The 15522-nt window shown below is 42.6% G+C and overlaps 1 protein-coding gene across 3 annotated transcripts in view; it reads right to left on the bottom strand.

Moving 5' to 3' along the window:
* The window catches only part of LOC124009166 (arf-GAP with GTPase, ANK repeat and PH domain-containing protein 3-like), a 286671-nt gene that overhangs the window by 47571 nt on the left and 223578 nt on the right, over window positions 1–15522 (bottom strand). For all 3 annotated transcript variants that reach the window (XR_006834233.1, XM_046320712.1, XM_046320711.1), the window contains exon 12: window positions 9820–9996. Coding sequence is in view for 2 of the 3 variants with exons in the window: in XM_046320712.1 (XP_046176668.1) it covers window positions 9820–9996 (177 nt within the window). In the remaining variant the exon portion in view is untranslated. The remainder of the gene's footprint in view (window positions 1–9819; window positions 9997–15522) is intronic.

Genomic DNA, 15522 nt, shown 5'->3' with positions numbered 1-15522 from the left:
TCAGGATGCCATTATGAATCTGGGGAGAGGAGAGATTGGGGCCCAGGAGCCTTGGGGGCCGAGGAGAGGCAGCGATGGCCAGTCCATGGGCCCCATATTGCTCTCCTTCTGCCACCCCGTGTGGAGAGCAGGCAGCCTCCTCCATTGTCTCCCATCAAAAGTTCATTGTAGTGTGGCAAACTCCATTCATTTTCCTCTCCCTCCGCACCGTCCCAGCCCCAGGCACCAGGAGCGGAGGGCGGTAGGACAAGAAGAAAGGGGGCTCGTATCAGGGATTATTGCCGTTGTCGTTGCACATACTCTAATGCCGCCACTGTCGCTGGCTGTGCCATTAGCCACTAGTGTACAACATCAATTGTTAGGCCTAATTTGGTCATTACCTTACGGGAGATGGGGCTATGTTGGAGGGAGGAGTGGGATGTGGGATGGGCTCAGCAGGAGGTGGGGGATGCTTAAGTGGAGGAGACTGGAGCTCTTTAAAGGCCCCAGGCAGCCTGGTTGGAGCGTGGGCATAAAAATATAGGAGCCAACACACTATAGGCATACATTCGTTGGGATTCTTTTTGATGTCACTGAGTAAGATACATCAAGAGTCTCACTCAATACAGCCAGTACATCTGTTAATGTGGTATGTATAAATGCTGTTGGATTTATCAGAACAACATTTTAATTTTGATTTTTAAGAGGAACCATACATATTTTGTACACTCGTAGTGGAATGCATATGTTTATCTTATTTCACATGAATAACCAGGTTTTCATCTAACCATTTCATGTGGATGAATAACCTGACGCATAAAAAAAACTCACGACATTGAAACCGCAAATTTGTCAGTAAAATGTCTTAATGTCGATAAAACAAAATACGCTAGACTGGGCGATCATTTTTTAGTCTGTAAAATAGATTGTGACAATTCCAGTGGAAATGCATTTATGCGTAAACATTTACATAATAACCATCATGTCAAAGTAAACTTGGAGTCATGCAATGATGTGTTACGTTCTACTACCACCATGACGTGGAAAAACATGCTGAGTTTATAGGCAGATGAAAACTTAACTTATGGTGGTTAAGTGCATGGTGATGAGCTTCAAGCAATTTTCCCAAAAATATCAAGGGTATTATTTAAATGCTTGGCTGCCAATTATCAAATATAAATGATATTGTGCTTATCCATATGTCATCATATAATCTACCCTGTCCACTTTATCAGCGAACGTTTGTCTAGAGAGCATGCACCAAGATGAGATTGGGCAAGTATGCCATCTATCGCAACAGATTTTGTGACAAAACTATCGGTAGAGTTGAAAATACGATGGAAACACATTAGCTCGTTTTGTTATTCAGTACATGGAACCCTAAGTGTACAAGTGCTTTATGTCCACTACGTCATCACACACAGCTTTTATCAGCAACAAGTAAGTTTGATGGAAACACCACTGGTGGTAAAGACATACTGTATGAGACATACTGTATGTTTTATTTATATTTTACCTTTATTTTACTAGGCAAGTCAGTTAAGAACAAATTCTTATTTTCAATGACAGCCTAGGAACAGGGGGTTAACTGCCTGTTCAGGGGCAGAACGACAGATTTTGTACCTTGTCAGCTCGGGGTTTTAAACTTACAACCTTTCGGTTATTAGTCCAATGCTCTAACCACTAGGCTACCCATGTTTTCTTCCTCCAGATTTTGGAATATTCGCTTGCAAATTGTTGTCAAAATGGATGCAAACCTAGCTATTAACAGTCAAATGTGGACAAATGTATATAGGAGATACAAAAAAAGGCTATTGATTATAGAAACTTAATGGACGCCTCAAGATCAATAAGCATATAGTGAATTTGTAATGCTTAGTACTGGCCAGCCTACCAGAACCCCAGTTCCCTCCCTCCTTCTCTCCTCTCCTCACCGGTTGGTTTTGAATGGCAGCACAGAGGCAGAGCCACACATGTAGCCGTGGCGTGGCGTGTCGGGGCGTCTGTTTCAATTTCCCTGCTTCCCCCACAAAAGCCCCCGAGACCAGTCATTAGCTAGGTGCAGACAGCTGGGGGCAAAGGGGCCCACAGAGTTCCTTCTCCCCTCCCCCTTCTACACCCCCCCCCCCTCCCTCTTTACCTCTACCCCAGTGTCTGTCCCGCCAGCACAGCTCTGTATGACAGCTCGGAGAGGAGGAGAAGGGAACGGAGAGAGGTCCCGAACCCTCCAACCTTGTCCCCCTCTCGACGATGACAGGCAGCATTTGTTTAATGTGGCTTGAGGTGAGTGGAGGGGTCCCCTTTGGGGGCATGTCGTGTCATAAACACTTCTAATTATCAATTTTCTGCCCCTAATGTTGTGGAACATGACCCATGATCCTCTGCTCCGCCTGCACCCAAAACATGGGTCGTATACATTAGGGCACAGCGTAGCAAGACGTTCTGCAATAGAAAATTAATATGAAGGTTTCTTGTTGGACATGTTCAGCTAGTCCCTCCATGTTTCTAACAGTTTGCTTCCGCTTGGTGGCTAATTAATAAGACTAAGGTGAAGAGAAGACATACTGTACCTTCTTTGTTCTTTTTCTGTGGCTCAGACTTGTCATCGCTATTCTCTTTTCTAACACTGACTGAGTAGGTGAAAGATGGTAACTGCCAAAGAGGAATGAACATTGTGAATAAACCAGACTATATCTGTTAAGCTATTGTACATCGAAAGTACTTCTACATCTATAGTGAAGCTAAAGTAACTGGGAAGGCTTTCCACTAGATGTTGGAACATTGCTGTGGGGACCTGCTTCCATTCAGCCACAAGAGCATTAGTGAGGTCAGGCACTGATGTTGGGCGATTAGGCCTGGCTCACAGTCTGCGTTCCAATTCATCTCAAAGGTGTTCATTGGGGTTGAGGTCAGGGCTCTGTGCAGGCCAATCAAGTTCTACTACACTGATCTTGACAAACCATTTCTGTATGGCCCTCGCTATGGACCTTGCTATCTTACTGGAACTGTATGGCCCTCGCTATGGACCTTGCTATCTTACTGTGCCTAGCCCGAACCATGAAAAGCAGTCCCAGACCATTATTCCTCCTCTGCCAAACTTTACAATTAGCACTATGTATTGGGGCAGGTAGCGTTCTCCTGGCATCCACCAGATTCGTCCATCGGACTGCCAGATGGTGAAGCGTGATTCATCACTCCAAAGAATGCATTTCCACTACTCAAGAGTCCAATGGTGGTGAGCTTTACACCACACCAGCCGACACTTGGCATTGCGCATGGTGATCTTAGGCTTGCGTGCGGTTGCTTGGCCGCGGAAACCCATTTCATGAAGCTCCCAACGAACAGTTATTGTGCCGACATTGCTTCCAGAGGTAGTTTGGAACTCAGTAGTGAGTGCTGCAACCGAGGACAGTCGATTTTTACACTCTTCAGCACTCGGTGGTCCCATTCTGTAAGCTTGTGTTGCTTACCACGGCTGAGCCGTTGTTGCTCCTGGTAATGACCAGTTGACCGGGGCAGCTCTGGCAGGGCAGAAATTTGACGAACTGACTTGTTGGAAAGGTGTCATCCTATTTACGGTGCCACGTTGAAAGTCACTGAGCTCCTCAATAAGGCCATTCTACTGCCCATGTTGGCTACGGAGATTGCATGGCTGTGTGCTCGATTTTAAACCCTTTAAGCCCTTTAAATTTGTGGATCCGGCTATTTCAGCCACACCTGTTGCTGACAGGTGTGGCTGAAATAGCCGGATCCACTAATTTAAAGGGTCCACATACTTTTTTATATATAGTGTATTTACTGAGTGTACAAAACATTAGGAACATCTTCCTAACATTGTGTTGCACCCCCGGTTGCCCTAAGAACATCCTCAATTTGCCAGGGCATGGACTCTAAAAGGTGTTGAAAGCATTCCACAGGGATGCTGACCCATGTTGACTCCAATGCTTCCCACTGTTGTGTCAAGTTGACTGGATGTCCTTTGGGTGGTGGACCATTCTTGATATACACGGAAACGGTTGATTGTGAAAAATCCAGCAGTGTAACAGTTCTTGACACACTCAAACTGGTGTACCAGGCACCTAATACCATCTTTTGGCTTTCTCATTCACCCGCTGAATGACACACATACACAATCCATGCCTCAAAAAAATCCTTCTTTAACCGGTCTCCTCCCCTTCATCGACACTGATTGAAGTGGATTTAACAAGTGACAGCAATAAGGGATCTTTCACCTTTCACCTGGACAAAAGGAACACCTATGTGAGAATGCTGTTCATTGACTACATCTCAGCGTTCAACACCATAGTGCCCACAAAGCTCATCCCTAAGCTAAGGACCCTGGGACTAAACACATCCCTCTGCAACTGTGTCCTGGACTTTCTGATGGGCCGCCCCCAGGTGGTAAGGGTAGGCAACAACACATCTGCCACACTGATCCTCAACACGGGGGCCCCTCAGGGGTGCGTGCTTAGTCCCCTCCTGTACTCCCTGTTTACCCACGACTGTGTGGCCAAGCGCGACTCCAACACCATCATTAAGTTTACTGATGACACAACAGTGGTAGGCCTGATCACTGACAATGATTAGACAGCCTAAAGGTAGGAGGTCAGAGACCTGGCAGTGTGGTGCCAGGACAACAATCTATCACTCAACGTGAGCAAGACAAAAGAGCTGATTGTGGACTACAGGAAAAGGAGGTCCGAACACGCCCCCATTCACATCGATGGGGCTGTAGTGGAGCGGGTCAAGAGATTAAAGTTCCTTGGTGTCCACATCACCAACAAACTAACATGGTCCAAACACACCAAGACATTCGTGAAGAGGGCACGACAACGCCTTTTCCACATCAGGAGACTGAAAAGATTTGGCATGGGTAGCCAGATTCTCAAAAAGGTTCAACAGCTGCACCATCGAGAGCATCCTGACCGGTTTCATCACCGCCTGGTATGGCAACTGCTCGGCATCCGACTGTAAGGTGCTACAGAGGGTAGTGCGTACTGCCCAATACATCACTGTGGCCAAGCCTTCTGCCATCCAGGACCTATATACGTTGTCAGACGAAGGCCAAACAATTGTCAAAGACTCCAGTCACCCAAGTCATAGAATGTTATCTCTGCTACCGAATGGCAAGCCTTGGAGCTTCTACTCCAAGGCATAAGACTGCTGAACAATTCATCAAATGGACACCCGGACTATTTACATTGACACTCCACCCTTTGTTTTTACACTGCTGCTACTCACTGTTTTATTATCTATGCATAATCACTTTAACCCTACCTAAATGTACAAATTACCTCGACTAATCTTTATCCCCGCACATTGACTCGGTACCGGTACCCTCTGTCTATAGCCTCTGTCATTATTGTTATTTTAATGTGTTACTTTTTATTTTATATTATTTTTTACTTTAGTTTATTTAGTAAATATTTTCTTAACTCTATTTCTTCAACTGCATTGTTGGTTAAAGGCCCGTAAGTAAGCATTTCAAGTTCTACACCTGTTGTATTCAGTGCATATGACAAATACAATTTGATTTATCATGGAAAGAGCAGGTGTTTCCTAATGTTTTGTACACTCAATGTATATCTATTACTCACTGATAAGAGTCTGTTAAACCATGCATACACATCATTGAGCAACAATGTCAGAGAGTCCCTGGCAGTGCACTAGTCATCCAACATAATCTAGTGTTGACTCATCTGAAGTGCACCTCGATTCAAAGCTATCCATATCTGATGGATTGCATCAGATTTCCCATAATAAAACCTAGGAGTAGATGCCACCAACTGGCTCTCTGTTTAAAATGGAGGCACTGTAGCTCACAGTTGTGAGCCGCTCAGCAAGTTCACTTTGGCATTATTAGCTACTGGTTATGAGGTGCTGTCGGGAGCGAGAGAGCGAGGTAGCGAGGGGCGGGAATGAAGCATGTTGAGGATCAGGAGTCTCTCTCTCCTCTCAGCTGAGTGCCATATAGCCTCTCCCAGCCTCTCCTCCTGGGCATGCAGGTACTGTGGAATAGGTATCAGGGCTAACCTATGATTACAGTGTATTACACTCCCACCGGGGAAATTACCGTTTAAACATGCTGCATGATGAAGACTGTGCGCGAGACAAAGAGGGAGCTAATAGCTCGCTATCCATCGCAGCACCGAACTGCTAACTGCTTTCTGGCCCTGCCGCAAACCGGCAGCCTTCTCACAATGATAATGAATGAGAACGAGAGAGAGAGAGAGAGAGACAGAGACAGAATGAGAGAGAGAGTTTTTAATTTAATTTCTAAATGCGTAATTCAAGAGGCTCTGGGTATGGGAGCACTGTGATTTCACCGGCTAGGCCACTTGACACGGCAGCAGCTCACTGCCTGTCCTCAATCAACTGCATCGGCTGCAATTAATGGCAAAAATTAGAAACAATCACCGTCTCCCCCTTATTATCCTCAATTAGAGTGCACTAATCAAGGCCTGATCACGCTCTGCTGCTCTCTCCAAACTAAATGTCAAACTTCATTATGGACCCGGCGTGGAAATCAAACTCCCCATGTACCACGCTCTCCAGTACACGACGGGAGGGCAGAGCAGAGTAGAGTTCCAGCAATACAGCAGAACACCATGAAGTACAGAACAGGCTGGTCCTGCCTTCACTCACTGCCTCTGTGTTGAAATACCTTCACTGGAGAAACATACTCTGATGGTGTATATACCTACAGGTAACTGCCAGAATAATGGAAACACTTCAGTAAATGAGGGACACAGTATATTGAAAGCAGGTGCTTCCACACAGGTGTGGTTCCTGAGTTAATTAAGCAATCATGCTTAGGGTCATGTATAAAAATTCTGGGCAGGCCATTCTTTTAGCTATGCCCCCATAGGATGACAATGCCCCCATCGACAGGGCACAAGTGGTCACTGAATGGTTTGATGAGCATGAAAACCATGTCCGTCTCAGTCGCCAGATCTCAACAATAATTGAACACTTATTGGAGATTCTGGAGCAGGTTGGAGTTTTTTGTCAAGAATCTTGTTCTGGAGGCAGCTCTGCAGTGGTCATTAGCTGCCACGGCCACAAAGTCAACCTAACCTTAACCTCACTGCTAACCCTAAAGCCTAACCCTAAGCAAATGTTTGTTTTCATGAATTTTTACAATATAGCAATTGCAGCTGGCCTATCTAAGGGGAAATCACTCAGTTCTGCCTCCAGGAGAAGACTTATGACAATAAACGTCAACCTGCGATTCTGGAGCGGCGTTTGAGAGAGCGTTTTCCACCACTACCATTAAAACACCAAATTATGACATTTGTCATGGAAGAATGGTTTCTCATCCCTCCAATACAGTTCCAGACACTTGTAGAATCTATGCTAAGGTGCATTGAAGCTGTTCAGGCATGTGGTGGCCCAACACCCTACTAAAACACTATGTTGGTTTTACCTTTATTTTGGCAGTGACCTGTTTATATACTATAAAAAAACTTTTCAAACCCTCAGACTTGGTCAAAATGTTTGTCTGCTCCCCAGTTAGCAGGATACTGAATACTACAACAAAACTTTAACTGGGGGTCACTCACTTTGGCATTGACGGAGTTATATTGCCATTTGTAAAAATGTCACAGTGCTTAGGTGCCTGTCAAGTCTGTTTTTAATTCAGGTGTAAAGGATGAAGTATATAAAGGAAAGACAGTTTCTAAACACAGCTTCTTGTGTGGGCCCAGATTAAGAGTGGCCTGCGAAGCAATAGACAAAATGGGGCTGAGATTTAATCAAAAGGCTACGTTCAATATTCAAGAGATGTAGCTAGCTCCCCCTGCATCTCCCTCAATAGGTTTACAAATGAGGACATTCTTTAAATAATATGGAAATGGTTACCTGGACTAAGATGCATTTTATTCTTCAGCATATCATCAATCTGCTATTTTTTGTATTTTTCTTCTAAGAAGAACCATGTTTTATGTTAACCTGCAACCTTGACGAAGGATAATGGAGTGATTGGGGCTCTGGGTTGACGTCTACTCAAATGGTAAAACATTCTGAATGAACGGTGGACCTTCCTCCTATTGATTATTGAAGGTTCCATTAGAATGAAAGATAAAGAGGTCACAATTCAATCAACTGTTATGTTGTTACCTTCAAAACACTGCAGTCACATATCACATTGAATGAGTATTCTGCTGTACATTTTAATTGAGATTCGCTATTTGTAGGGCAGGGAGGCATATCAATGAATGCAATACTCAAAGAACACATTGAAGTCTACTTGTTTTCAAATGATAAAGCCCTTCTGAATCGCCCAAATGTAGTGTCAGTATACAATATTGGTAATGCAAGAATGGAACAAAGTAACATATTTACCATTTGACATGACTTATCGAATATCTATCATTCTCAGCTCATTTGGCTCATTTGGTTACCTTAAACAGAACCATGGATATACAGTAATTGAAGAAAACTGAGTAATGGAGGGAATTTAAAATCTGGTCGAGGAGAAGAAAGGATGGGGGCTAATGAGCTATGCTAATATGAAGTCAAGTCTTCTCAGTTTACCAAACAAGGAAATAGATTTTAGCTCGCTGTTTAGTAAGTAGCGTATCGGTAGAGTGGGATGACAGCACAGTGATTTGGAATACACACACGCATACATTGACCACACACACATGGCTCACTACTGAACAACATATATAAGACATGTAGCCTAGAGTACACACAAATGTGAAAACATAAACACACAAGCCTGTATACAGGTACACACGCGCACACACACACACAATTATTTGAGAGGGACCCACCACACTCTCTCCTCTAAGTAATTCTGCTTTGGGCGTGCTGCTGATGGGAGAGTAGAGGGGTAGGGGGTTATGATAGAAGTGCCTGCCTGCGTCCAGGCAGAATTGATCGTTTGGCAGTTGCAAATGAGAGACGGGGCTTGTCTGTGGAACCATGAGGCTGTGCGCACGGCACAGCGTTGGACTCCAGCAGTGCTCGAAAAGAGCGCTCTTTAAACTGCCGGGGCCCCTGGGAGCCGATGGGGAGGGGGCCGCCGCCGCCACAGTGCTAATGAGAACTAGCAGAGTGCAAACATGCATGGAAATGACTGTTATTCTGTTGATGTGCATTTAAGTGCTTTTTTACTGCCAACCACAAAGAGAGGGGAAATAACTGGTGATGAATGGTACCCCCGAAAAGCATTAATTTTCCTATTGCGGAGAGAGTGAGGGGGGAGAGGAGCCAACACGCACAGCAAATGTATTATTTTACTTCACTCAAGTGCGCTGGCAAGGCTCTGTGATGGGGTGGGAGGGAAGCGGAGTTAGGGTGCTGGGATGGCAAATAACCTTCACTCACTTCCTCTCCACCATCATCTTTCGCTTCTGTAAGATAACAGTAGGCGAAAAGGTCACAGCGATCAAAAGCCTGATTACCTCATTATGAAAACGATCTTTGTTCTATTCCACCTCTTCACCAATAACAGGGTCCTATTCATTAGGCACCAAATGGAAGAAAACGGACTGAAAAGAGGAGGGACTACCTGAACTTTTCCAATAAGAAACACTTGTTTTCCTCTGCAAAAGGTTTTGCTACAGTGTGCCGTAATGAATACAAACGGCTATTGCACCTCCACTGATATGACTGTACCAGGTCTGTTCTGGACGCTGTCTACTGTTCATTGTGTCGTGTGTCACCATCTCGCTACATCTATTTCAAGGACATCGAGTGGCTGAGACTTCCTTGAGTAAATAGTGGGAGTGGAGTTGTGGAAGAAGGAGCAGGGAAGATGGAGTAAAAAAGGAGGAAGAAGAAAAGGTGTAGGGATGAGGAAGAGGACATGGGAGGTGTGGTCGTCAGTCTCACCGGTCCCGGTGCTTGCACTGGTGGTGTTGATGACAGCTTCGTTCCATTGGTCAGCGCTGGACACAGAGAAGGAGCGTTGGTGCATGCCGTCTTTACTGCCCCCGAAGCCCACCAGATTTCCCCCGCCGACCGAATGCTCTGACTGGAGGGACGTACTACTGTTAGAGTGGGGCGCACCTGGAGAGAGAGAGAGAGAGAGAGAGAGAGAGAGAGAGAGAGAGAGAGAGAGAGAGAGAGAGAGAGAGAGAGAGAGAGAGAGAGAGAGAGAGAGAGAGAAAGAAAGGGAGAGAGAGGGGGTGTCATGCATCATCATCTCGTGTACCTGTACAAAGAGGTGCATTTCACTGAGGTTACAATCTCTTTTGCAAATCCAATTGTATGTTGCATCAAACAAGCCATATTTGTTAATAACAAGTTTTGCAGTTCTCTTTCTGTTTTTCTTTTTTTTTATCTGTACGAGAACAGACATTATAGTAAAGTTGCACAATGCTGCCGGCCCCTTTCTTGTGTTCATCTCTCTGTGTTACATGTGTAAACCCTCCATCCCTTCCCTGCCTTCCCCCATCTCCCCCTCTCCCTCCGCCTGTCTCTAATTAGCCCTTAATTAACAAGATACACTCTGATCGCTAATTATCTCGCCTCATCCTTTTGACTGCCACATCCATCTCTCCCGCCGTCGGCAGGCGGCAGGCCCCCTCTCTCTCCCCGACTTCCAATCAGGCAAACCACGGACATCTCTTTGCCTGTCTGCCTGCCTCCATTTACTAATTCATGGGCTAGGCAGCACCGTGTGGGGTCCTTCCCTCCTGTTCCTGTCTGGACAGCCACACAACACAACATATACTGACTTGACTTCTTCGAGTACAGTGTGCTAATATAAGAATATATATGTATTTTCATCCAATGAAATTAGTCTATGATAATTATTTTATTTTAACCAAAACTTTATTTATCCACCATTCCCTGTACAAAATCACAATCAAATTGAACTAAATAAGTCATTCATGGTTGATTCTGAGTCAAATGATATACATGGTATTTATCAGTAAATCAACAGTCTTATAAGATCAAGTATGGTTTTTTATTGTCAGAGCTGCAATAGAGAATACATGCCTACTATAAAGTTACCCATGAGCATTTGTTACCACACATTAAGCCCAACTAGAGACAATAGAGTGGATGAGTCATCTCTGAAATGTAACAAGATGCTCTACTCCTTAGGTTGTAGTAAAAACAAAAGGGAGTTATCAACTATATTATCATTTCTGCTGGGTATTCTCCAAGATATGATAGACTAGACTAGAAGCAATAATTGAGCACCAGTTTTATATAACTTAATCTACTGATAGCAAAGACTGCACTGAAAGGGTAGCAGTCAAACACTTTGTTTTGGTAAAAGTCACATAATATGTATTGTGTTACTTGTAACACATCAAGGTCTTTTGTTAACAATTATGAGACGTAAAAAAAAATATATTATTCAGATTGAGGTTTAACAACAATAACAGTAGCTAGATATAATATACTGTGTGCTGTGTGTAAAGTAAACCAAGCGCCGCGGCGCTCTTGTTAGGGTAAGACGTCCTTCTCATTAGCGAGAGTAATAAGTGTATCAAATTCACATAATCATGTCTAAATGGTATCAGTAATTATCTTGTTGGGCCCGGGAATATTAATCTTCAGGTCCCAGAGGGGAAGGAGCGGGATCGGAGAGAGAGAGGAGAGGGAAAGAGAGAGAGGGAACCATGCAGGGGAGTGCTGGCTGAATTTGCATCCCCAAACCAGGGCATTGGAGAGAGGGGAGAGATGATGTGATGAAGAATCATGGTGGAAAGATGCAGTAAATTTGAACAAAATCCCTCACATGTGTGTTTAATCATTGTTGATGGGGGGGGGGGCATTTTGGAGTCATTTTGAGTGAGTTACTGACTGATGGCATGAGCTGGCATATTTGAAAATCCTAAAATTATGTGAGTTTATTTGTAAATGTTATATATATATATATATATATATATATGGATGATCTATATGGATGATTCATCAAATTGAAAAATTAAAAAATATCACTTCCCTAAGATAATTGGCAATACTAGTGAATATAATATAACTGCTTTGCATTATTTAATGTATTTCAATGCAACGATTACATTCAATATTTCAATACCTCAATTAATTTAGACAACTTGCTCAACATAAAATCACTGCTACTAAAGTTCTAATAATAACTCAACTGAGCCTCAACGCCAACTTTAAAACAGAAGTGAGAATCAGAAGTGAAACATTTTCGGACCAAAATGCATCAAATACACCAGTGACAAATTCTGACTTTCACACCGCACACTAGCATCCAAGATAGTACAATGATCCATCAAGTTATATCTAAAGTTAAATCAGAAGAGAAAGACAACATTTACAAGCTTCAATATTTTGACAAGATACTCTACTGTCTAATATTCAAATACTATTTCTATGGGGCAGATAGAGAACATTCTCCCCTGATGCGACCAGCTGATTATAGCTCCGGTGTAATTACATTATACGCTGCTTTATGCAGAAGTGGTCTAGGTCTGCTCTGTGGGGACTAATTGATGGATCCATGTTTAATTCATTAATCATTAGCATCACATCTGACAATTAGACATGATTGTTACTTGAAATTTTAAATATGAATCCATATAGGGTTTATGTATTTATTTAGCTATTCATTTTCCCCCTTTCGGACAGCCAAGAGTCAAACTACTTGTTGGGATATGTTGGTGTGCCTCTTACCATCAGGTACTACATACAGTGGGGCAAGAAAGTATTTAGTCAGCCAACAATTGTGCAAGTTCTCCCACTTAACAAGATGAGAGAGGCCTGTAATTTTCATCATAGGTACACTTCAACTATGACAGACAAAATGAGGGGAAAAAATCCAGAAAATCACATTGTAGGATTATTAATGAATTTATTTGCAAATTATGGTGGAAAATAAATATTTGGTCACCTACAAACAAACAAGATTTCTGGCTCTCACAGACCTGTAACTTCTTCTTTAAGAGGCTCCTCTGTCCTCCACTCGTTACCTGTATTAATGGCACCTGTTTGCACTTGTTATCAAACAGTCTCACTCCAAACTCCACTATGGCCAAGACCAAAGAGCTGTCAAAGGACACCAGAAACAAAATTGTAGACCTGCACCAGGCTGGGAAGACTGAATCTGCAATAGGTAAGCAGCTTGGTTTGAAAAAATCAACTGTGAGAGAAATTATCAGGAAATGGAAGACATACAAGACCACTGATAATCTCCCTCGATCTGGGGCTCCACGCAAGATCTCCCCCCGTGGGGTCAAAATGATCACAAGAACGGTGAACAAAAATCCCAGGAACACACAGGGGGGACCTAGTGAATGACCTGCAGAGAGCTGGGACCAAAGTAACAAAGCCAGGGACTAAAATCCTGCAGTGCCAGATGTGTCCCCCTGCTTAAGCCAGTACATGCCATGTATCGTGAGATTTTGAGTGAAAACCTCCTTCCATCAGCAAGGACATTGAAGATGAAACGTGGCTGTGTCTTTCAGCATGACAATGATCCCAAACACACCACCCGGGCAACGAAGGAGTGGCTTCGTAAGAAGCATTTCAAGGTCCTGGAGTGGCCTAGCCAGTCTCCAGATCTCAACCCCATAGAAAATCTTTGGAGGGAGTTGAAAGTCCATGTTGCCCAGCAACAGTCCCAAAACATCACTGCTCTAGAGGAGATCTGCATGGAGGAATGGGCCAAAATACCAGCAACAGTGTGTGAAAACCTTGTGATGACTTACAGAAAACATTTGACCTCTGTCATTGCCAACAAAGTGTATATAACCAAGTATTGAGATAAACTTTTGTTATTGACCAAATACTCATTTTCCACCATAATTTGCAAATAAATTCATAAAAAATCCTACAATGTGATTTTCTGGATTTTTTTCTCTCATTTTGTCTGTCATAGTTGAAGTGTACCTATGATGAAAATTACAGGCCTCTCATCTTTTTAAGTGGGAGAACTTGCACAATTGGTGGCTGAATAAATCCTTTTTTGCCCCACGGTATACCATCAGTGACCCCTAAAGTAACGCAACAGTTAAAAGATCTACTGAAAATATCAACATCTTAGTGTCATCTTAGTGACATCTTAGTGATGTTAAAGATCTTAAAGATCTTAGGCCATTAAAAGAAGAGGACCAAGTGCAGCCTGGTGAGCGTACATTTTCTTTTTATTAGAAAAATGACGCAGAACAAAACAATAAACGCTACAAAAAACAAACAGTGAAGCTAAAGGCTATGTGCCCTAAAAAAAAAAGTCAACTTCCCACAAAGACAGGTGGAAAAAAGGGCTACCTAAGTATGGTTCTCAATCAGAGACAACGATAGACAGCTGTCCCTGATTGAGAACCCTACCCGGCCAAAACATAGAAATACAAACAATAGAATATAGAATACCCACCCCAAATCACACCCTGACCAAACCAAATAGAGACATAAAAAGGATCTCTAAGGTCAGGCTGTGACACTTAGCAAAGTTACAGCGCCTTCAGAAAGTATTCACAACCCTTGACTTTTTCGACATTTTGTTGTGTTACATTTTGTTGTGTTACAAAGTTGGATTAGAATTTATTTTATGAATTTAATTTTTTTGTCAACGATCTACAAAAAATATTGTAATGTCGTAGTGTAAGAAAAATTTAAATATTTGTAAAACAAATTGGAAAAATAAATAAAACACTAATACAAGTTGGTTGTTGATCATTGCTAGACAGCCATTTTCAAGTCTTGTCATAGATTTACATGCAGATTTAAGTCAGAACCTTAACTAGGGCACTCAGGAACATTCAATGTCATCTTAGTAAGCAACTCCAGTGTATATTTGGCCTTGTGTTTTAGGTTATTGTCAAGTTGAAAAGTGAATTCTCCCAGTGTCTGTTGGAAAGCAGATAGAACCAGGTTTTACTCTAGGATTTTGTGTGTGCTTAGCTCTACTCCATATATGTTTTACATTTTTACCCATCTACCAATAGGTGCCCTTCTTTGTGTGGCATTGGAAAACCTCCCTGGTCTCTGTAGTTGAATCTGTGTTTGAAATTCACTGTTCGACTGAGGAAGCTTACAGATAATTGTATGTTTGGGGTCATTCAAAAATCATGCTAAACATTATACTATCCATGCTACTTATTACGTGACTTGTTGAACAAATGTTTACTCCTGAACTTATTTAGGCTTGCCATAACGAAGGGGTTGAATAATTATTGACTCAAGACATTTCACCTTTTCATTTTTAAAGAATTTGTAAAAATGTCTAAAAATGTAATTCCACTTTGACATTATGGAGTATTGTGTGTAGGCCAGTGACTAAACACCTCAATTTAATCCATTTAAAATTCAGGCTGTAATGAAAGGTGGAAGAAGTCAAGGAGTGTGAATACTTATCTATTCAACTGGCTAGTCACTTAGGCTGAATTTACACAAGGTACTGTAGACATACTGTCATTACAAAAAACAAACTACTGTAAAAAGAAGAAACTTGGTGTCAAAATAAAACCATAATTTCACTTTCTGTGATAATTTGGGAATTTATTTTGGCAGTTCCACCTGCATGTTAATAGACATGTCCAAAAGCTCTACCGCAATCATGTACGCCTATATCTGCATTTGACAAATATAACTAAGTGTGTAGGAGAGAGA

Source organism: Oncorhynchus gorbuscha, linkage group LG22 (genome assembly GCF_021184085.1).
Source record: "Oncorhynchus gorbuscha isolate QuinsamMale2020 ecotype Even-year linkage group LG22, OgorEven_v1.0, whole genome shotgun sequence".
Lineage (NCBI taxonomy): Eukaryota > Metazoa > Chordata > Actinopteri > Salmoniformes > Salmonidae > Oncorhynchus > Oncorhynchus gorbuscha.
This window is presented reverse-complemented; position numbering and strand designations above follow the sequence as displayed.